The 22,049-nt window shown below is 43.6% G+C and overlaps 2 protein-coding genes across 9 annotated transcripts in view; one reads left to right on the top strand and one right to left on the bottom strand.

Moving 5' to 3' along the window:
* The window catches only part of APOH (apolipoprotein H), a 91,859-nt gene extending 79,118 nt beyond the window's left edge, over positions 1-12,741 (bottom strand). For 4 of the 8 annotated variants that reach the window (XR_008621637.2, XR_004667313.3, XR_004667312.3 and 1 more), the window contains exons 1-3: positions 12,661-12,741; positions 6,863-6,975; positions 5,895-6,020 (exon numbers count right to left, since the gene is read on the bottom strand). The gene's annotated coding sequence lies outside the window, so the exon portion shown is untranslated. Of the gene's footprint in view, positions 1-1,028; positions 3,248-5,894; positions 6,021-6,862; positions 6,976-12,660 lie in introns of those variants that run through there. The other 4 variants (XR_008621640.2, XR_008621639.2, XR_008621638.2 and 1 more) reach the window with 3 other exon arrangements.
* A 326-nt stretch (positions 12,742-13,067) lies between these two features.
* The window catches only part of PRKCA (protein kinase C alpha), a 500,722-nt gene continuing 491,740 nt past the window's right edge, over positions 13,068-22,049 (top strand). The window contains exons 1-2 of the mRNA XM_003812367.6: positions 13,068-13,262; positions 16,340-16,371. Of these exons, the coding sequence (XP_003812415.3) occupies positions 13,090-13,262; positions 16,340-16,371 (205 nt within the window). The 5' untranslated portion in view covers positions 13,068-13,089. The remainder of the gene's footprint in view (positions 13,263-16,339; positions 16,372-22,049) is intronic.

The raw sequence follows: 22,049 nt of genomic DNA on the forward strand, positions 1-22,049 counted from the left end.
TCCACCCTTGAGAGGACCAACTTGGGAGAATTCCTCTTGTCAAGCTCTAAGGGCTCTGCAAGAAAAGATGCTGCTGCTAGCCATGTATGGGAAACCATTGAGGGGATGGACTTAGGGCTGGGCTGTGGGTAAGAACGCAGGGGTTCAGATCTCTGCTCTGCTAGTTACCCGGTGTGTGCTCTTGGCTATATCATGTAACTTCTTTGTTCCTCGGTTTCCTTATAGGATACATGGAGATAATGTAAATGTCCACCACATATGATGTAAGGATTGAATGAGTTAAAATCTGCCTATAAAGTGCTTAAAATAATTCCTGGGACATCGTTAAACATTCAGTAAATGTTAAGTGTTTTTGTATTGAGGTTTTTGTCTTGTTACACTTTATAAATAATTTAGTCAGTTTAGTCAGCTATAGATAACTAAATAACCTAGTGTCAAGTAAAGGTATTTATTAGAGACAATGTTTATACATTAATTAATTAATTAATTTTTTTAAGACCGAGTCTTGCTCTGTCACCCAGGCTGGAGTGCAGTGGCATGATATCAGCTCACTGCAACCTCCACCTCCCAGGTACAAGTGATTCTCCTGCCTCAGCCTTCTGAGTAGCTGGGATTACAGGTGCCCACCACCACGCCCAGCTAATTTTTGTAGTTTTAGTAGAGACGGGGTTTCACCATGTTGGCCAGGCTGGTGTCGAACTCCTGACCTCAAGTGACCTGCCCGCCTGGGCCTTCCAAAGTGCTGGGATTACAGGCTTGAGCCACCATGCCCAGCCTGTTTATACGTATAAAAACAATATTTCATAGGTCCAAATGAGCCAGGGAATGCCATTGTGGACTTTGTTTTTAGAAACTTCACTGGATATTGCTGTTGTCTGAGAACAGCTCTGATCAAAAAGCATGCTTTCTGCATCCACTTAATTTACTCCTTTGAAATGCCACTAAAATTTTTTCTAAGGCTATGGAGCAATTTGGGAAGCCAAAATTTCTTTTTCAATGTTTGACTTTCATTTCTCCACACTTTTTTTGGAGCTCAAAAACCATATTTTGATCACTGACACCCAAACTATAAGAGAAGCACCCAGTGCCAGAGGTAATGACTCTGGATTTGACAACTTTTAGTCCAAGTTCACTCTGAATATGTGTTTGATACTTTTAGGAAAGTAATTCAAGCACTCTTGGGAATTTATGTGCACATAGTACTACATTTATGAAACTTAAGCTTCCTAGTGGTACCTAGATCCTTGTTAAATGTGCATAAAAGACAAAATTACACACAAAATCATCAATGTGAGTTTTTATGTCCCCAGGGGTTACTTTGTCATCCTTTCCTTTTGCCCATAACATCATTTAGGAGGACATATTTTTAAATTTCATATTTAATTTACTACAGTTACAGATTTTTAAACATATTTAAGTTTTTAAGTGCAGCTTACAAATCTGACTCTTCTGTATACAGATCACTTTATGGGTGTTTAAGGAAAACAATAATAAACTATCAATTGCCTGACAAAGATTTCCTCATTGAGACTTAACACTTGGCCAGGTACAGTGGCTCATGCCTGTAATCTCAGCACTTTGGGAGGCCAAGGCGGGAGGATCACTTGAGCTCAGAATTTCAAGACCAGACTGGGCAACATTGTGTGACCCTGTCTCTATTAAAAAAAAACTGTTTTATAAAAAAGACTTAACATTTAAGTAAGGCTGGGTGCTGTGACTTACGCCTGTAATCCCAAAACTTTGGGAGGCTGGGGTGTACAGATCACGTGAGGTCAGGAGTTTGTGACCCGCCTGGCCAACATGGTGAAACACTGTCTCTACCGAAAATACAAAAATTAACTGGGTGTGGTGGCACACACTTGTAATCCCAGCTACTTGGGAGGCTGAGGTAGGAGAATTGCTTGAACCTAGGAGGCAGAGGCTGCAGTGAGCTGAGATTGTACCACTGTACTCCAGCCTGGGCAACAGATGGAGACTCCATCTCAAAACAAACAAACAAACAAGTAAGTTTTTATAAACCTAAGTAATTAAACTTATACAACTGGTGAATATCTTAAAATTCTCTTAAGTGTTTTAAAAATGTTTATAAAATTCATATGATTTCAACTTAAAATCTCAGTCTATAATCATTACTCATACATTTTAAATTTGAAACACAATTAGTCTGTTAAAACCTCTAGTATGCTAAGTTCTCTTGAACACAAGTATACACAGTTTGCTTCTAAACTTAAAAAAACAAACATTTCAGAAGAGAATGCAATGTGGGCCTGTGATGCCAGGGTGACTTTTCTTATATCTTTCTTATATCTGCCTGCAAGGTTGGGTCCTTTTTTTTTGAGATGGAATTTTGCTCCTGTTGCCCAGGCTGGAGTGCAATGGTGCGATCTCGGCTCACTCCAACCCCCTCCTGTCGGGTTCAAGTGATTCTCTGCCTCAGCCTCCCGAGTAGCTGGGATTACAGGCACCACCACCACGCCTGTCTAATTTTTGTATTTTTAGTAGAGACGGGGTTTCACCATGTTGGCCATGCTGGTCTGGAACTGCTGACCTCAGGTGATCCACCCACCTCGGCCTCCTAAAGTGCTGGGATTACAGGTGTGACCCGCCGCGCCCAGCCGGGTTCTTTTTTTTTTTTTTTTTTTAATATTTGCTTTGCCATTGTCTCCAAAACACAGGCTATGCCGTGGTGGCATAACAATTATTTTGAGCTGAAGGCATTTGAGAATGAGCAGATGCAGGAAGAAACTTTTGTTTTCTGGATTCCTTTGAAAGTGGAGACTCCCAGAAGATCTCAACTGATATAAATTCTAGCCCTGAGAGTTTCATAACCAGGGAAGATTGGCTTTTATCACTGGAGACAAGTCAACACTGGGATTAAGAGATCACCTAAACAGACATTGACACAAAACTACTATATCTTCCATCTGCTCTTCTAAAAGACCATTTATCTTTCCTAAAAGTCATTGGTTTTCCCCTAAGTTGTCTTTCTCTCCCTCTTCTCCATGAAGACGGTATATAAGCCCCAAATTCTAACCAACATTTTGAGTCACATTTTTTTTTTTTTTTTTTTTTTTTTGAGATGGAGTTTTGCTCTTGTTGCCCAGGCTGGAGTGTAATGGTGCGATCTTGGCTCACTGCAACCTCCGCCTCTCGGGTTCAAGCGATTCTCCTGCCTCAGCCTCCTGAGCAGCTGAGATTACAGGCATGCACCACCACATCCAGCTGAGTCACATTTTTTTCTGTGTTCCTACACACACACACACACACACACACACACACACACACAAATACAAATTTACACATTTATATATATACACATTTGTCTCTTTGCTTGTTATCTGTCTTTTGTGAGTTTAATTCACAGGACCTAAGTGAGTGGAGGAAAAGTTTTTTTCTCCTTGACACCTATCAACCATACTTAGCCAACACAGTTATCCGACATATTCGTTTACTGCTTCCTTTCCTCTCTAGGGCCATTCCTATTTTTGTACAAAAATACTGTTATTTTCCCATAAAAATTTACCTGGATCTCATCGGCCACCCTCTTTTTTCACTCTTCTTTGCAACAGCATTCTGTAGCCTCTGACTTCAATTTCTCCCCTTCCCTTCTCTCTGAAACTCCCTCTAAACAAGCTTTGACAACCTCCCTCCCACTGACACTGTTCTGGCTGGGCACAGTGTACATGCCTGTAGTATCAGTTACTCAGGGGGCTGAGATGGAAGGATTGCTTGAGCCCAGAAGTTTGAGGCCAGCCTGAGCAGTGTGGTGAGACCCGCATGTCAAAACAAAAGCAAAACAAACAAACAAAAAGACACTGTTCTATTTATTGTTTATCTCTAGCACCTATAACAGTGCCTGTTATAAGTGCTCAGTTTATGTTTATTAAGTTCTGTTTCTGAATATTTTTTATGTTCTTCCTGTTTGTTAGAATTGCATTTTGTACAGAAATTTGAATGACATTTGAATAGATTCCAAGGCTTTGGGAAGTGTCACCATTCTAGTACTAAGGCTGTGATAACCACAGATACAATGGCAGATTATACAGTTTGCCAAATAATATTATGTGTGCCTTCCAAAGACCCAGGCTGTCATCACCACATTGAATCTTGTGAAATAGCTCTAAGAGGAGGTGGTCATTCTCTGTCACTTACTGATTTATCTATATGAACCTTGTTAGACACACGTCCTGAGGCAAGTTTTGCTTAAATCTCTGCCATATGCCTATTGATGGGAGTTTTTACTCCCACCAATATGGGGGGCCTGCAACTTAAACTGACAAAAGACAGGTAACAGGTGACAAGATAAATTTGTATTCATGCATGTACACAGTCCCACAGTATTTACTCCATTACTGTGTATAGCATAAAGCATCCAAATTATTATTATTATTATTTTTGAGATGGAGTCTCGCTCTGTCTCCCAGGGTGGAGTGCAGTGGAGCAATCTCGGCTCACTGCAACCTCCGCCTCCCGGGTTCAAGCAATTCTCTGCCTTAGCCTCCCGAGTAGCTGGGATTACAGGTGCCGGCCACCATACCTGGCTAATTTTTATGTATTTTTAGTAGAGACGGGTTTCACCATCTTGGCCAGGCTGGTCTTGAACTCCTGATGTCGTGATCCACCCGTCTCGGCCTCCCAAAGTGCTGAGATTATAGGCGTGAGCCATCACGCCTGACAAAACCATCCAAATTAAAACAGGATCAATGTTTTGAAGGGAGTTACACATGTGTTTTTTGTTTTGTTTTGTTTTTTGTTTTTTAGACAGGGTCCGCTTCGTTGTCCAGGCTGGAGTGGTGGCACAATCTTGGCTTACTGCAACCTCTGCCTCCCCAGCTTAAGCGATTCTCCTGTCTCAGCCTCCCGAGTAGCTGGGACTACAGGCACATGCCACCATGCCCAGCTAATTTTTGTATTTTTAGTGGAGGTGGGGGTTTCACCATGTTGGCCAGGCTGGTTCCGAACTCCTGACCTCAAATGATCTGCCCACCTTGGCCTCCTAAAGTGCTGGGATTACAGGCATGAGCCACTGTGCCCGGCTGCTCATGTGTATTAAATGATGGCTATTGGCCAGGCATGGTGGCTCACGCCTGTAATCCCAGCACTTTGGGAGGCCGAAGCGGGCAGATCATCTGAGGTCAGGAGTTCGAGACCAGACTGGCCAACATGGTGAAACCTCATCTCTACTAAAAATACACAAATTAGCCGGGCATGGTGGTGGGCGCCTGTAATCCCAGCTACTCGGGAGGCTGAGGCAGGAGAATCACTTGAACCCGGGAGGCGGAGGTTGCAGTAAGCCGAGATCACACAGCTGCACTCCAGCCTGGGCGACGGAGTGAGACTCCATCTCAAAAAAAAAAAAAAAAAGATGGCTATTATATAAATGAATATAAGTGAACATATGTGGTAAGTTAAATTTTGCTAGGATCCCTCTCCCATGCCAATCACCAAAGGGAACACAAATTATACAAAGGTAGGGACTATGTTTTGCTCATGACTGTGTCAATATATAATATACAAATAATATCTTGGTATTCTGGGACTTAGCATTCATTGTTGAAAGAGTGAATGAGGATCTTGGTAATGCCAGCATTTTCTTTCTGCTCAGATGCTGATCCCACTCTAACCTATCCTGTTTACAACTAATTCCTAGACTTTTTATGATGCAAAATCATAAAACAAGGATGGAAGGCTTACCTTAAAGAGAGAAGTGGAGGGATTTTTTGTCGAAAGTCATACATAATAAAGAGTACAAAAAATAATAAAAGAGAGGAGAGGGCGTAAACACTGATCTTGCTATGAGTAGAAGAAGGAATCTATTTTGGGAGGGTAGATAAAGGGACTTATTTATTTAAAGACTCACTATTTTTTATATTTTTGGTAGAGACGGGGCTTACCCATATTGCCCAGGCTGGTCTCGAACTCCTGACCTCAAGGAATCCACCCTCCTTGGCCTCCCAAAGTGCTGGGATTACAGGCATGAGCCACCACAGCCCAGCCATAAGGGGACTTCAGGAAGCCTGCTGAGAATGTGGGAGATGAGAGTGAATGTTAGGAGGAAGAAAGAAGACGAAAGGGGGATCAAAACATCTGGCTGGGGGTTCTAAATTGGATTGGGCATCTAATTGTTTAATGTCTTTCAAGGGATAAGAGAAATAAATGGCATTCTTTTCATTTTAATTTACTTGCTTTTGCCCATTCGATTATGCTTTTTCTTTTATTTTTTTGAGATGGAGTCTCGCTCTGTTGCCCAGGCTGGAGTGCAGTGGTGCAATCCTGGCTCACTGCAAGCTCTGCCTCCCAGGTTCATGACATTCTCCTGCCTCAACCTCCCAAGTATCTGTGACTACAGGCGCCTGCCACCACACTCAGCTAATTTTTTTGTATTTTTAGTAGAGACGGGGTTTCACCATGTTAGCCAGGAGGGTCTCAATCTACTGACTCGTGATCCGCCCGCCTTGGCCTCCCAATCTATTGTACTTTTTAAAATGAGACTCCCCTCCAGGCTAAACCTTTCTCCTTTTGGGCTACAGCAGAAAGACCTGAGCTCCTCAGTGACAGGGAGCGTATCTTCTTTATTTTGTATTCCTGGGACTAGCAGAGTGTCTGCTACAGAGCTGAAGGGTCATGTTTCAGTTTTTGGAAAGTAACTCAACTTCAGCCTCACATCTACTGGACAGAGTGAGCTTATCTTGGCCCTCCAGGCAAAGTCAGCTGAAGGCCATGGTAGAGACACAACTGGTTCTTCTACTAGTCTTCTTCTAGTTTGCTTATTCGTTTTGCTGTACTTAGCTCTTTATAACCTTCAACAAATTCAAGGTTTTATTGTGGTATAATTGATTTGCAATAAACTGCACATACTTACAGTGTACAATTTGATGAGTTTTATATGTGCGTAATTGTGAAACCAACAGACAGGGAACATAGCATCACCTCCAGGAGTCTCCTCATGGTGGTTTTATTTCAAGGTTTTATTATCTAGAGATAAAGAGATAAGGAAGGAGATAGATCAAATAGGATTCTTCACGATTTGATAATTGTTGAAGCTGGGTGACAAGGATTCAATGAGATTCATTGTTTGAAACTTTTTATATATGTTTCAAAAAATTCATTTATAAAAGTTTTTCTTTTTTTCTTTCTTTTTTTTTTTAGAAAAAACTTCAGGCCAGGCGCAGTGGCTCACGCTTGTAATCCCAGCACTTTGGGAGGCCGAGGCAGGCAGATCACGAGGTCAGGAGATCGAGACCATCCTGGCTAACACGGTGAAACCCCATCTCTACTAAAAATACAAAAAATTAGCTGGGCGTGGTGGGTGGCGCCTGTGGTCCCGGCTACTTGGGAGGCTGAGGCAGCAGAATGGCATGAACCCGGGAGGCAGAGCTTGCAGTGAGCCGAGATTTCGCCACTGCACTCCAGCCTGGGTGACACAGTGAGATTCCGTCTCAAAAAAAAAAAAAAAAAAAAAAAGAAAAAACTTCAATATGTTAACTCCTATTGATGATAGAGGCCACTGGCTCCTGTTTAAAAAATTCAGGAAATGTGCATGGCCGGATACTTCTCCCCAGCAAGGTTTGGGGAAGCATTATGAACGAACTTAATACCCTCTCCCATGTCAATTAAACTAGTCACGAATGAAAAGATACGGGGATTATTTGGGTGGGTCCTTTAGATCCGAAATTTTCTTTTTTTCCTTTTTTTTTTGGGAGATGGAGTCTCACTCTGTTGCCCAGGGTGGAGTGCGGTGGCACAATCTCAGCTCACTGCAACCTCCGCCTCCTGGGATCAAGCAATTCTCCTGCCTCAGCCCCCCAAGTAGCTGGGACTACAGGCGCATGCTGCCACGCCCAGCTAGTTTTTTGTATTTTAGTAGAGATAGGGTTTCACCATGTTGCCCAGGCTGGTCTTGAACTCCTGAACTCAGGCAATTTGCCCACTTTGGCCTCCCAAAGTGCTAGGATTATAGGCATGAGCCACCGCGCCCGGCAGATCTGAAATTTTCAAAGAATTCAAGCATTATGGCTTTGGCTAAAAAGCAATTCATTTATTATTTATTTAGATATGAGATCTCATTCTGTCACCTAGGCTGGAGTGCAGAGGTACAATCTTGGCTCCTGTAGCCTCAATCTCCTAGGCTCAAGGAATTCTCCTGCCTCAGCCTCCTGAGTAGCTGAGACTACAGGCACATGCTACCATGCCTGGCTAATTTTTTATGTATTTTTTGTAGACACGGATCTCATTATATTGTCCAGCCTAGTCTCAAACTCCTGGGCTCAAATGATCCTCTCACCTTGGCCTCCCAAAATGCTGGGATTATAGGCATGAGCCACTGCATCCAGCCCAGATATTTTAAATGTATATTTATATATAATCTTTTTAAAAACCCATACATGCTAACATTCTATGCACATTTCTGCATTTTGCATTTTCACTCATACATCTGGAAGATATTTCTATATCAGTACATATAATTTAAAAAAAAAATCTCATTTTTTAAACAGCTGCAAATAATTCTAGCAAATGAATGCATAATTGATCTAACTAATCTCCTGTGGATAGACATTTAATAATTGTTTGCTACTGGAGTCAGTGCTGCCTTTATACATATGCCTTCATGTACACGTGCATTTATATATGCAAGATACATTTATAGAAGTGGAAGTGCTAGGATTACATTTATAAAATGTATCAACCTTTTAAAAGTACATGCATCAAAATGTTTGATACATTTTTAAATGACAATTATTGCCAAATTGCTCTGTATCATGTCTGTGTGTGACAATTTACAATCCTGCTAATGATGTATAAAACCATTTGATTCTGTACACCCTTAATGAAACAGTGTGTTCCTTACACTTTTTATGTGTGCCCAACTCTTAGGTCACAGTGGGGTTTCAATATGATCTTAATTTACATTTATCTTTTTATGAGACACGTTGAGAATCTTATCATAGGAACTATTTGTATTTCCTTTTCTGAGAACTATCTGTTCATGACATTTGCCATTATTTTTTCTTGGGCTTGTTATTCTTTTTGTTCTTGATTAATATCTGGTGGGATATTTATTCCTACTTTTTTTTTCATTTGGACTGTTGAATTAGCTTGTCTACTTCTAAAAAAATTCTACTTTCATTGGGCTAAGTTACATTTATGGTTTAATTAAGAAAAACTGACATTTCAATGTCTCTTCCTGTATGAGAACAGGGCATATCTTTCCATTAATTCAAGACATAAAGTGGGTTTAAACAGGTACATTTTTAAAAGATGGCTACTTGTGGAGTCCAAATTGAGAAGGGCAAGAACGAAAGCAGGAAGACCAATTAAGTGGTCCTGCAGTGGCCCAGGAAAGAGATGATAGCGCTTAGGCTAGGGTTGGGGGTGGGTAGATTTGAGATCTGTCCTGGAGGAAGCACCAATTAAACTTTCTCATGGATTGGATATGGGAGTAAGACCAAGGGAAGAATAAGGATGATGCCTAGGTTTTCAACTTGAGCCATTGAGGGACTAGTGATGCTGTGAGATACAGGAGACAGAAAGAGATCCTAGAAGAAGGCTTGCTTAGAAGCAAAGTCCCCAAGCCTCAAACTCCAGGGAGGCTGCCCACGGAAGCTCTTTCAGTGGAGACACAACCAACTGGAATCAATCAACTGGAATCACAACCAACCAGGGCCTTCATTAACCCATGTGGTACCTTGGTGTGAATTTAAAAATGGTGGCTTTTCTGGGAAGACAGAGGCCCAAAGGTACACTCGGCAAGGAGTATGCGAGTTGAGTTTTAGCCCCTACTTAGTCTCTTGACTGGGAGCTCCTGTGCTATGAGCAACCTGCAGGACCAGACCTGGAAGCCTTGGAACTAACCTCTGACTGGGGCATCTGACTCATCCACTCCTATACAGTATTACCCTGCTCCTTAAACTTACCCCAAAATGGCCCCTGACTCTAGTGTTCTGCTACTCAGCTAGATCCTCACCTCTACCTGTTTAGAGATCTGCCAGTTACAGTGAATCTGACTGCTGCCTGCTTACGCATTTCGGCAGTTGCCTTGCCTCTCCTAAACCTTGAATATGGTGCATAGAATAAAATATAAGCCTTAAGTCATCTTGGTTACCATAAATCTCAGAATGATGCTTTTTCGATACTTATGCAATTCCTATTGCCCAATTTGAAAATGTCCTGGTTCATTTGAAAACAGTCCAGTTAGCTGCATAGAGCAGCAAGCTGTAAATTGTATCTGAAAGACCACTGGCTTCAAACCATTGGGATTCTGAATCATCTGTTTGGTGGTCTGACTTTGATCCCAGCCTCCAGCCTCTGGGTCCCCCTGGTCTAGGTGACACCTCTCCAAACAGTGTTGAGCTTACTCCTCAAAGGCAGAGGACAGAAGCGGATTCTGAAAAACTCTGCGTTCAGTCTGACATTCCCTGTTCTTTTCCCGCACCTTCCCCATGAAATAGCAGACTCGAAAATAAAATTTACTCATGCCCTCATGACTGACTGACTACCCCCAACCCAGGGGGCTCTCCCGTCCTTAATCTCCTCCATTTTAGTTATACCATGGGGACTTCAGGTGGGCTGCAGGAGTAGATGCTGGCCCACATTTCCATCAGTCCTTGCTAGGAACAGTGTTACACTGCTTGGTAATTGATAAATCCCCACTCTGGGTGCACAGTCCCCTCTCCCCAACTGAGCTAAGATGTGGGCTATTGATGCTTTCATGCCCAGCCCAACCATGAATCAGTTGACTTCCAGTCAATCATTCCTCCTCGTACCCACCAGGAACAACACTAACAACTGAGGCAAGAATGCAAAGCCACAACTTAAAAGAAAACAGACACATTGTTCCATCTGATCTACTGACAGCTAACACAGTCACTCCATGGAGTACACAGGAGATTCGCAGGCTGCTGCCAGGGCTCATTCTGTTCTTGTCTTTCCTATGACTTTGCTCAGGATTCCATTATCAGCAACTTCACCCTCCAGCTCTCTCCATCCTCCTATGAAAGCCTCAGGGACATAGAAATAAGCTTGTCTTCGTAAAATGTGCCAGGATCTCCGTCTTAGATAAAAGACGACTATGAGAAAAGAAATTATTTCATTCCACTATGTTCCATTTGATTTCTGCTTTCAAGCAATAAACCACCATGGCTTGAGATGCTTCTAGTGTTTCATGGAGAATTGGGACTATTTCCCCAACATGCCCTGCTCTTCATTCCTCTTTGCTTCTTCCCTTTTTGACTCCTTGGACCCGAGGGGCGACCATGAGTGGCGAAATTTCTGACCAGCTAGAATACCAGGCAGGTGCAGGCTCTTGAAGCACCAAGACTGGCTCAAGAGATTGTAAATGGATCAGTCAAGTGCATGCACCACTGATGGCCAGTCAGGAGAGCTTCCATTTGTTAAAAATATAAAGGACATTCCTATCATCAAGCATCACAATTAGGCAATCTCAAAGAAAACAATATTAGCTCTACTTGGCCTATGTTACATGCTCTAAGAAGTATTTTAGAAAAGTTTTTTTTTTCTTTTAACATAAATTTATTGAAGGATCAAACGTGTTCTCTTTCTTGGTCTCTTTAGCTTGTAAAGTCGTTTTGGGGACTTCGTGAATCTGGCAAATAAAACAAAACACCAATGAAACGCTGAGAAATGATTATTTCCCTTATGTATTTTAGCGGCCTCCAGGCAGACCTGATAAATATTCAGCGAGTGATTAGCTGGTGCATCCCCACCTGCGTCCTTTGCATAGCCATGCCCGCTACTCTTTCACAGGCAGTTTTACTTGGTAAGTTACAAACGTACTGGCTGCACTCTGCACCTGACAGTATTGCAGTAATTAGCTTGGGATGCAAAATGATTTCTAAATTAAGGTCCTGGACTTGTAAAATCAAGAAAGCCTGATAATCAACATCGTCGCTCTGCTGGCCAATGAATAACGGGATAAATACCTAAGACAAGTCCTTTAACCATCCCACGTGGTGATAAATGCCCGACGTACAAATTAAAAGTCTCTACCACACGCAGGTGAAATACGGTATAGGTCAAGAAGAGAAGGTAGGGGAAAGGGTCAATGCTTAATTATTTAAAAATCGCTCTCTTCCTCCTGTAGGAAGGTCTAGGGGCTGGGTCTTTTAGGGCACACGTGATGAAAGTGACATTTTGGCCAGGTGAAACCTCAAGCTGGTACAGGCTGCTAAAACACGGGCGTCGTGCCCTGGAGACACCGGGGGTCCTGAGGATGGGGAAGGGGCTCCCTGCTGCGGGTGCTGAGGGGTTAGGAGGTGAGCACCGGGCGGGAGGCTCCGGGGCAGGGGCTGCGCGTGGAGCCCACTCCCGGACGCGGGCTCCTCTCGGCCCGGCACGGGTGGCGCAGGACTCCGAGCCCGTCGACAAGAGGGAGAGCGGGAGTGGGAGAAGGAAGACCGGGAGAGGAGGAGGCCGGGCGGCAAGAGCGGAAGAAGAGGAGGAGAACTGAGGCGGAGGAGGGCGAGAGGGAGGAGAGGAGCCGGGCGCAGGAAGGGGAGGAAAGAAAAAGGCGGCGGAGGAGCGCGGACCCGCCACTCCCGGCCTCCTCCCCCGCATCCCCACTCGGGCCGGCCCTCCCCCGGCCGCCGCCGCCGCCGCCGCCTCCCCTTGCCCAGTCTTCCCAGCACCGCAAGCACTCGCTACCTCCTCCGCACTCGGCCCGGCCCGCTCAGCGCCGCCGCCGTACCCTCGCCGCACCCCCGCGCGCGCCCGGCCCGCGCGCCCCCGCCGCTCGTCCTCGCGGCCTCGCGCTCGGGGCATGCGCGGTGGGCGGTGCCGCTCCGGGCCGCCTCTGCCGCCGCGAGTAGGAAGCGCGAGCGCCGGGCACCGGGCTGTCAGTGAGCCTGGGGCCAGCGGGCGAGCCAGCGGCTCCGGCTCCCGCTCCCGCTCCGCGCAGCACCGGCCCGACTCTCCCCGGCCCCCGCCGCGCCCCCTCGCCGCGACCTCGGCCACCGGCCCGCGCCCCGCGCCCGGGGTCGCCCCGAGCCCGCACCTCTCCCCCGCCGCCCCCGCCCACCCGGCCCTCCGCGGCCGTAGCTCCCCGGCGGAGGCAAGAGGTGGTTGGGGGGGACCATGGCTGACGTTTTCCCGGGCAACGACTCCACGGCGTCTCAGGACGTGGCCAACCGCTTCGCCCGCAAAGGGGCGCTGAGGCAGAAGAACGTGCACGAGGTGAAGGACCACAAATTCATCGCGCGCTTCTTCAAGCAGCCCACCTTCTGCAGCCACTGCACCGACTTCATCTGGTAGGTGCCGGGCCGGGCACTCCTGCCCCGCTCCTCCCCGCCTCCGAGTCCCGGCACCCGGCGCTCCGGCGCGTCCGCCCCGGGGCTGGCTCACTCCGAGAACTTGGAACCGGCGGGAGTCCGAACTCTTCGCCCGGAGTGACACGCGCGCCCGGCCCTGACACCGGCGGGCAGGACTCCCGGGACGTCGCCGTCCCGCCACACACACCCCCTGGCGCGAGAGGGAGGCTGGCCCCGTGCGGTGGCGAAGGGGATCCCTCTCCGGGCCGTGCCCCTCACCTCCCCGGGCGCGCCCACCCGCACGCACCCAGCGGAGCGGCCGCTCGCCGGGGTGTGAGCCCAGGGGACAGGGGAGGAGGAGAGGCCCTAGGGGGCAAAGGTTCCCGGAGAAACGCGCCCCGGAGTAACGGGGGAGCGGCGGCGATTGCGCTGCGCGCGGTCCAAGTTGCTGGCGAGCCAGGCTGGGCGCGTTCGGGGTGGGGGGGGGGGTTGTGTTTGTGCTTCCCATCGGGCTGGACTGCGCTGGAATCTTGGGCCCCTGCCTACTGTAGGCTGCATCTACTGGGCACGGAGAGACTGACTTTTCTGAGTGAGCAGAGAGAGAGAGAGCAAACTGTTGAAAGCTTGCAGTGGGGGAGGGGGAGTTCTAGCAGGCAAATGGCACAAGGGCAGAGGGACTCATTTAAAATAGACCCTGTCGGCCAGGCGCGGTGGCTCACGCCTGTAATCCCAGCACTTTGGGAGGCCGAGGCAGGCGGATCACCTAAGGTCAGTAGTTCGAGACCAGCCTGGCAAACATGGTGAAACCCTGTCTACTAAAAATACAAAATTAGCCGGGCGTGGTGGCACACGCCTGTAATCCTAGCTACTCGGGAGGCTGAGACGGGAGACTCGCTTGAACCCGGGAGGCGGAGGCTGCAGTGAGCCGAGATCGGGCCACTGCACTCCAGCCTGGGTGAGACAGAGCGAGATTCCGTCTCAAAAAAAATGAAATAGACCCTGTCAACTCGAGATTAGACCTGTAACCCTGTTGATGAGGGCAGAGGCCTTATTTAAGAAAAATAATATAAGGGCCAGAGGTCAGAGATCAGGTAATCGCCAATGAATCCAGGCATTCTTAACTCGGAGGGTCCCTGGGGGCTTATGGAGAATCGATACATAGAAGGGCTTCAGGGGTCTCTGAACCCTGTAAAACTGAGTGAAATTGTGTTTGTGAATCTTTTTCCTGGTGAGAGAATTACAGCTTTCATCTGATCCTCAAAAGGTGTGTGACCCTTCTTCCCAGATCCCCGTCACCACACAAAAGTTTTGAAAGCTGGAACTAAGGGAGCTCTAGGTCCTCTAGTTAGAGCAGCAGTAGTTTGGTTTTTCTTTTAAGTTGCCCGACGTCCTGACTCTTCTACCTCTTCTTTGTGGTGTAGGAAGTTCCCGGCAAGACAGAGCTATGGCTAGGGCTTCTTAGCTCCCTCTCCTTCTAGGCCAGGGGGAGCTGCACAGGGTGGCAGTCACGGAGTGAATCCTGCCACCAGCCAGCTGTGTGGCACAGGTATCTTGGGCCACTAGGGTGAACATAGTATGGATGGCTCTGTCGGAATCCATCACATCTGGGGAAAAACATCCCAAAGGGCAGGTCCCATGATCGTGGTGCGAATAAGGTGTTTAATTTTTCCTTTCCTTTTTAGACATCTGCTCCCAAGTACACTTTTATGAAAAGCACAGCCACCTCTATGAGTGATTTCCACTGTCTAGTCAGCATATGAAGCGACTGTGCTCAAAGGAGTAGGTAGTCGTAGATAAGGCTATTTAAAATAAAAATTTCGGAGCATCAGGGCAAAGAGAATATTGCATTTGATTAAGAGGAGGTGGTCAGCTGTGAGAGTCCATTAAAAGGGAACAGACTGCTGGTGACTTTTGCAGGAAGTAGGAGAGTTAGAAAGGGACTTGCAGCATACTGAGGCTAGCTATTGTCTTTCCACTATCAGTTGCCCTTGAAGGATCAGCCCCTGGTGAGCTGAAGAGGCGCTCAGGTCACCACCAGTATTGTGAAGTGGAAAATGCCCCCCTGAGTATCCCTGCAGCACTCTGCATTTAATTGTAAACCAACCAATTGGAAGTCCCAGGAAACCATCCACGGGGATTGTCTTTTTCAGTTTGCTTTCATTATTGCTTCTACGGGGTCCTTGATTTACAAGTTTATTTCAATATTAAATCACTGATATTTTTAAGCGAAATGTTTAGAGTTAGATATGGTTTTTAGTAGGGGGGATGACTCTAAGTTAATTTTAAAAGTATGTGAAATACTTTGTACATTAAACATTCTATGTGAAGCAAGAGATTATGACTCTCAACCTTCCGAAGAAATTTTAATGCAGTTCATTCTAGTAGAACAATACCTGCAATTGAACGTCCACGTCAGGGTTCTCTGCTTACAGAGTAAATTCTCTAAAGTCATTTACAAGAACAAAATAGCCTCCCTATGTGCTTTGAATGCTATTGGTTCTCAGTAGAAATTAGATCATGGTCATCTCAGATGCAAACAATAGGAATGATATTTTCTAAGATCTGGTTTCTTAAGCCAACATTAAATGTTAAAAGTGATGCCGTTTGGCAATTTCTAGACATGTAATATTTTAAACAAAAAGAAGCCACTTTGTTGTCTTTAGGGAGATAAAAACAATTTTCATTTGGTCTTCAGGAACAAAATAAGCAACTTCCTTTTAAAATTTTAACCATAAACTGTTTTGTTACTTGAATATTGTGTTGTAGCCAACAAGTTTGAATATACAGTCATGTTCTTGTCTTGAAATTTTAGTATCGGTAACATAGTATAAAAATTGGAGAAAAGGTTGATACATTGAAATAGTTCAGTGATCCTTTATAGGCAAGATTTTTTTCCCCCCCAAGGTTGAATTTACACAGTAATCTGACTAGATATTTAGGTATGTTTTTTTCTATTAAATCATTGGGTTTCACGTACAAACCTTTAGTGGTAGAGTACTTGGTCACATAACTTGTTTAAAATATGCTATCCAACAGAAAATATGTTAAGATATTTTGTTCTTGTTTTTGTTTTTCAGGGGGTTTGGGAAACAAGGCTTCCAGTGCCAAGGTAAGCTACCACTTTTGGTTTTATTTTCAAGCACAACATGAAATAAGCATTCCAAACAAGAACATTATTTCCAGTCATATTTTCTTTCCAATAAAAAAATGTTATTTAGATAATTTTGAAATATGAGGGCTGTAAATTTGGGCCTTAAAAAATAATTGGGGCCTACTAATCTGCATATAGAGCTGCCTTTTTCTCATTGGAAATAAAAAAAAAAAGCCTTTCTGTAATTTTATTTTTTGCCGAGAACATTCTTGTCAGAAACTGCTGTCTTTGTGTGGGTGTTGAGAAAAAAATGGAATCACTTTGTATTCAAGTGGCTTCTCTTCCTTGTTCTTCCTCTTTGTTTTTATTCTTCATCGCTTTTACTTATGTATTGAGTTGGACTCACTGCAACTAATTTTAGGCCGTATTTCATTCTAGTAAGGGTTTGTTTTGTTTAAAATACCAGTTGTCATCGAGAACAAAGTTTGCATGTTTTAAAGTTTTGTTGATGATTTGATGACTGATTTCTATGGTATGACTATGTAGCATGCTTTCCTTTCAGCTTACATATCTGACAACACGTGATACCAGCCATCACATACAGAAAGAAATCCATTTGCTTCACCCTCTAATCTGTAATTGCATTTCACACACATCGAATATCTAACTTTTTGTACTCTCCATTCTAATTGTTTGACTTTTCCTTTTTGAAGAAACCCACTTTAGAGCTTGTGAAGGCATCACAGGCTCATTAGCTAACTTTTCTGGCTCTCCTGCTCATTGTCTATATTGTGTTTATTTAGTTCTGGTTCCATTTCCCATCTGGGCATAGATTTATTATTAGGGCAAGCAGAAAGTACATTCTAGCCTGGAAAATATTATCCTAACACTGTTTAATATTAAGTGCATTAGAGAGAAAGGCACTGTGTACTTTCTTACAACTTTGAGATTGTGCTAGTAAATTGGTTGCCTTTTAAAAACTAGTTCAAATTTGTGAACTTGTTCCTTATATACATTTTCTAAACATATTTTAGATGGGAGTATTTTATGGTATGATTATTCATTTAATATTCTACCTTCCTTTCTCCAAGATGTGCTTAAAACCCCTACTGAGTGTATCATTTTCAGAGTTACATTTGAAAATCAAGGGATATTCCTTTTAAAAAGAGAAGAAAGAGAAAGAGGTGTTATACCAGTCTCTACAAAAGATGAAAGGAAAATGTAGCTCTTTCTAGTTCTCAAAGTTGTGGGCCTGAACTTTATAGGTGAGATTTGAGCCTAGGCTTGAACATGACTTTAGGGAGTTTAAAGATGTAAGGTTCTGGGCCAATGTGATTGACATCTGTTATTTTTGGTGATATTTTTCGTTTGGGTGGGGACTTACATCTATAAGAAAATTTTTGTACTGAATCTTCTCCATACTGCTTGTCTGGGAGAAAGTGGTTGTCTTGTTCTAAAACTTTTATCATTTTCTGCATAAATAAAAAATAAGGTTGATTAGAATAAGGTTGGTTCCTCTTAGACCCGCTCATCTGAGCAGATTTTGTGGAAATCACAGTGGCCGTATTACTAGGCTCCAGGGGGTTTTGCATGATTTCCCCCAGAGCATCTCATGAACTTTTAGTGGATTAGCAGATTAATAGTTTCATGGCAACATAACTCCCTTTTACCTAAATTATAAAAGTGAAACCCATAAAAATTTTAAACTGTATAAAATAAAAAGTGAAATTGCGTATGCTTCTCTTTTCCCTCCTCCAGGGATAACTTCTGTTTGAGACAACCATTCGTTCACTCACTCACACATACTTAGTTTTTAAAAGGAGATCAAAATTTTATACGACTTTGCAACTTGCTCTTTTCACTCAGCAGTAGATGGTGGATATTCTTCCACATCAAAGCATCAGTTCTGCCTTACTCTGCTTAGTGGCTGCATGTGTGGATGTATCCAATTTATTCACCCATTCCTCTATCAAGGGGTATTTTGTAATTCCTTCTTACTAGTACAAATACCTTTGTCAAGAGCATTATTGGACACTAGTATAGGTATTTCTGCAATAGATAGCCAGAAGTGTGTATGTGTGCATCTTACATTTTAACGGGTGCTGCTAAATTGCTCTTCAAGAGTTCCAGTGCACATTTTTTTGTATTAATGGGACTTCCTCTTCATTTTTACCAGTGAAGATATCGGGTAATATACATCTTTTACATTTTTTACCAATCTGGTAGGTGAAAAGGGGCCCCTTTTTTAGATTTCCATCTCCTGCATTATGGGTGAGCTTGAACTTTTTTTTTTCAAATGTGTTTTAGCCATTTGTGTTGTGTGAATTGCCTTACTCTACCTAATATTTGAAACTCTGGATTTACAAACCAGACAAATTAGAGAAGTGACTATGTGCTTTCTATATAGTTCTTTGCTTTGGTGAAGAATTTAACCTCAGATCTCTTTAAATAATGAATTACCCTAGTGCGTTTACAAATTACAGTTCACAGAGACCTTTTCCAATAGTATACATTTATTTGTAACATGCTGTCTGCTTGTTATATTTTGTTTACTGTGTCTCATCTGTATTTGACTTCTAGTAGGCATATGCTAGTCCATTGTATTTTATTGTTTGTTGTAACTTAAGAAGGATATGTTACCTCAGGATGATGCTTTTAATCCCACAAATATAGTTACCCAGCATTTTCTGTTTTGACTCCTACCGCAAAATTAATCTTTCTATTAACATCTGACTGTCGTAGAGTGAAGTTTTCTTTTAATGCTCTCTAATTTTGTTTTTTTTTTTTTCCTTGGTTTTGTTTGATAGAACATCATTCTTCTGCAGGAGAATAACTCATTCTCGTTCATACCTTTGGCAACACACTCTCTGGAAATGACAGCTGGAGTTTGAAACTGCTTTTCGTATTCCTCATACATCAGATTATTTTTACCCGATGAGGCAGTGCTTTCTGTCCACTAGTATGTAGTATGTTGCTTTGGTTAGTAGGTAAAATATCTGCAGCAAGCATAGTTTTTCTTTTTTTAACTAGAGGGGTGTGTATGCTCCCAGTGACTCACATATTCATGCAGTAAGTAACATAGCTTTAGATCCAAAATATTTATCTTCATTTTACTTAGTAAATGGTGAGTAGGTATTTGAAGACTAAAGAAATAAGTGAGTTTTAGTCCTTAAAACTGGGTTTGTAATTTATGCCATTTAGAGAATGGCATCTTACAAGCATGTGAAGTACTAAAGTTATTTCTACTTTCATTTATGTTGTATCTTGGGGAAGGGAAGAGCGTTTCTCTGGAGAGACTTATTGGCTTATTCTCATGTTCCCTTCATGGACTCTGTGCCATTCTTCTTTATATTGCAATATAGGTATACAATCCTGAAAACTGATATTACCAGGGCAAGTAACACAGGATCCCGTTGTCAGAATTTGCTGCCTGAAACGGTGAAACCAAGGGCCATTCTTCTGGGGAGGAGAAAGATGAGTGTGTAGTAGATTTCCAACTGGGAAATACTTTTCTTAAGATCCTCAGAGATAAAGACAAGCGTGTTCCTTCGCAGCTCTGAAGTGACCCTTTTTACATGACTTGGAGTTGCCTTCTTATTTTTGGTTGAATGTTTTTTTGCTTGATGTACCCCTAGCACTCATTTCATCTCCATAAAACTAGCAGAGATCTAGTCCTTGCCCACTTTTTTTTTTCCCCCGTCAGAGAAAGGAGAAGAAGACAGGAAGTAGATTTGTGTGGTATGGACATTGATGAAGTTGAGTTTCAAGTCTGGAAGGTCTGTTTCCAGTTGGTAGTTTCTGTCTTGCACTGGCTACTTCCAAAGTCAGTCATCAGAGAACAGAGTGATCCACTGTACTGCTCAAATGCACTCTTTCTCTGGGGCAGTGGAGCTGAAACAGTGTTATCCACTGCTTTCAGTACTGGAAAAGGGAAAGAGCCAACTCGATTTTTTTCCCCCTCCTTAGGCGGAGCAACACCCATGCACTTCTCTAATTACAGTGGTAGAAACAGCCTCTCAAATTGTGACCTGCCTATTTCAAATGCCAAACAGTTAACATAGTTTGTTTCATCTGCCTAACCTCCACTTGTTTTCTCTAATTTTTTTTTTTTTGCTATTCTTTGTCTTTTAATATCACAAATGAAAATGTGCTACAAACCTAGGCTCTTTGATGAGGTGAAGATACTCAAGAGACAGCGTGAGAATTAAGCTCTGTCAGTAACCATGACCAACAGGAGCCTGTTGTCCCTGAATGATCGTCACTGGATTTTGAGGGGTCTGCTGGGAAAGAATTTACATTTTTGTGCTTTCAATGATGCTACTAAAGTTGTTTTGAATCTTGAGTCATTTCCCTGCTAAGAACATAACACATATTGTACTTCATCTGTGACTTCAACTGAAGCTCTGCATTTTTCAGTGTTAAGGGTTAAAAAATCAGCTACTCTTCCCCTTTGATATTTTGTTTTGAAGGCCTGTTTCAGAGAAGGTATTTGCATTGGCTCATCTGAGCAGGGTGGTGATTTCTATTCTTTCTGTAAGAATGAAAGTTGGTGTTTAAGGGAAGAAAAAAAAGAATGAGTCTCCTCTTGGCTGTGTGAGCTGAGGGATTCCAGAAAACAAGACTACTTAAGGAAGGTGGCCTTTAAACAGAAAGGGGGCAGTAGCGATTGAGTCACCAGCCTTTCAGAAAAGGGATGCGCAGTTGTCCTCATCCGCCACAGTGTTCTGAGAGCCGAGTTGTATGGACACCAAGTACCAGGAGATAGGAGACTGAGGTACAAGTTGGGTGGAATCATGAGGTAGGCCAGATTGAGCAGAGGATCTGTCCTCCCTATGGCCAACTTGAGCAGAGGATCTGTCCTCCCTATGTACTGCATTGACCGGTGCTTGCACTGTGTGGCCTCTGGCTGCCCGCTGGTTTTCAAAGTTAGTGCCAGGGTTTTCCATTATTCTGTCTTCAGGAGGGGTTCAGCCCTTGGTACCTCAGTTTTGATTGGTTACCCATCCCCAAATTGTAAGTTATGTTAATTAGAGATAAACTCTTGGAGGTTTAGTTCCAAAAAGATAGAATGCATGGAAGACTGAGTATAATTTGAAACCTAGAGTTTTTGTAGTAATGCCAGGTCAAAGCATTATCTCAGTCTCAAAGATGAAATGGTCAGTAATGCCTGAATTACAGAGAAAAGTGGTGGAGGTGGACAGTTAGAACTGCCTTTCTGTGGTTGGGTGCAGTGGCTCATGCCTGTTATCCCAGCACTTTGGAAGGTTGAGGCAGTCGAATTGCTTGAGCCCAGAACTTTAAGACCAGCCCGGGCAACATGGCAAAACCCCATCGCTACAAAAAATAGAAAAAGTAGCTGGGCATGGTGGTGCAGCACCCGTGGTCTCAACTACTTGGGAAGCTGAGGTGGGAGGATCACTTGAGCCTGGGAGGTCGAGGATGCAATGAGGTGTGATCGTGCCACTGCATTCCAGCCTGGGCGACAGAGTGAGAGCCTGTCTCAAAAAACAAAACCAAACAACAACAAAAAATGCTATTTTTCTTTTCAACAGTGTTTTTCCTCCGTAAAACTGCATTAATACTTAGAAGTAGGGATGCTTAGATAAAACTAGTGTTGAGTATTCCCATTTGGTGCTATATACTTGTTATAAAATGATTTCTGATTAATGACTTTCTGAATTGCTACTTTTACTTTA

This window comes from Pan paniscus, chromosome 19 (genome assembly GCF_029289425.2).
Source record: "Pan paniscus chromosome 19, NHGRI_mPanPan1-v2.0_pri, whole genome shotgun sequence".
Taxonomy (NCBI): Eukaryota; Metazoa; Chordata; class Mammalia; order Primates; family Hominidae; genus Pan; species Pan paniscus.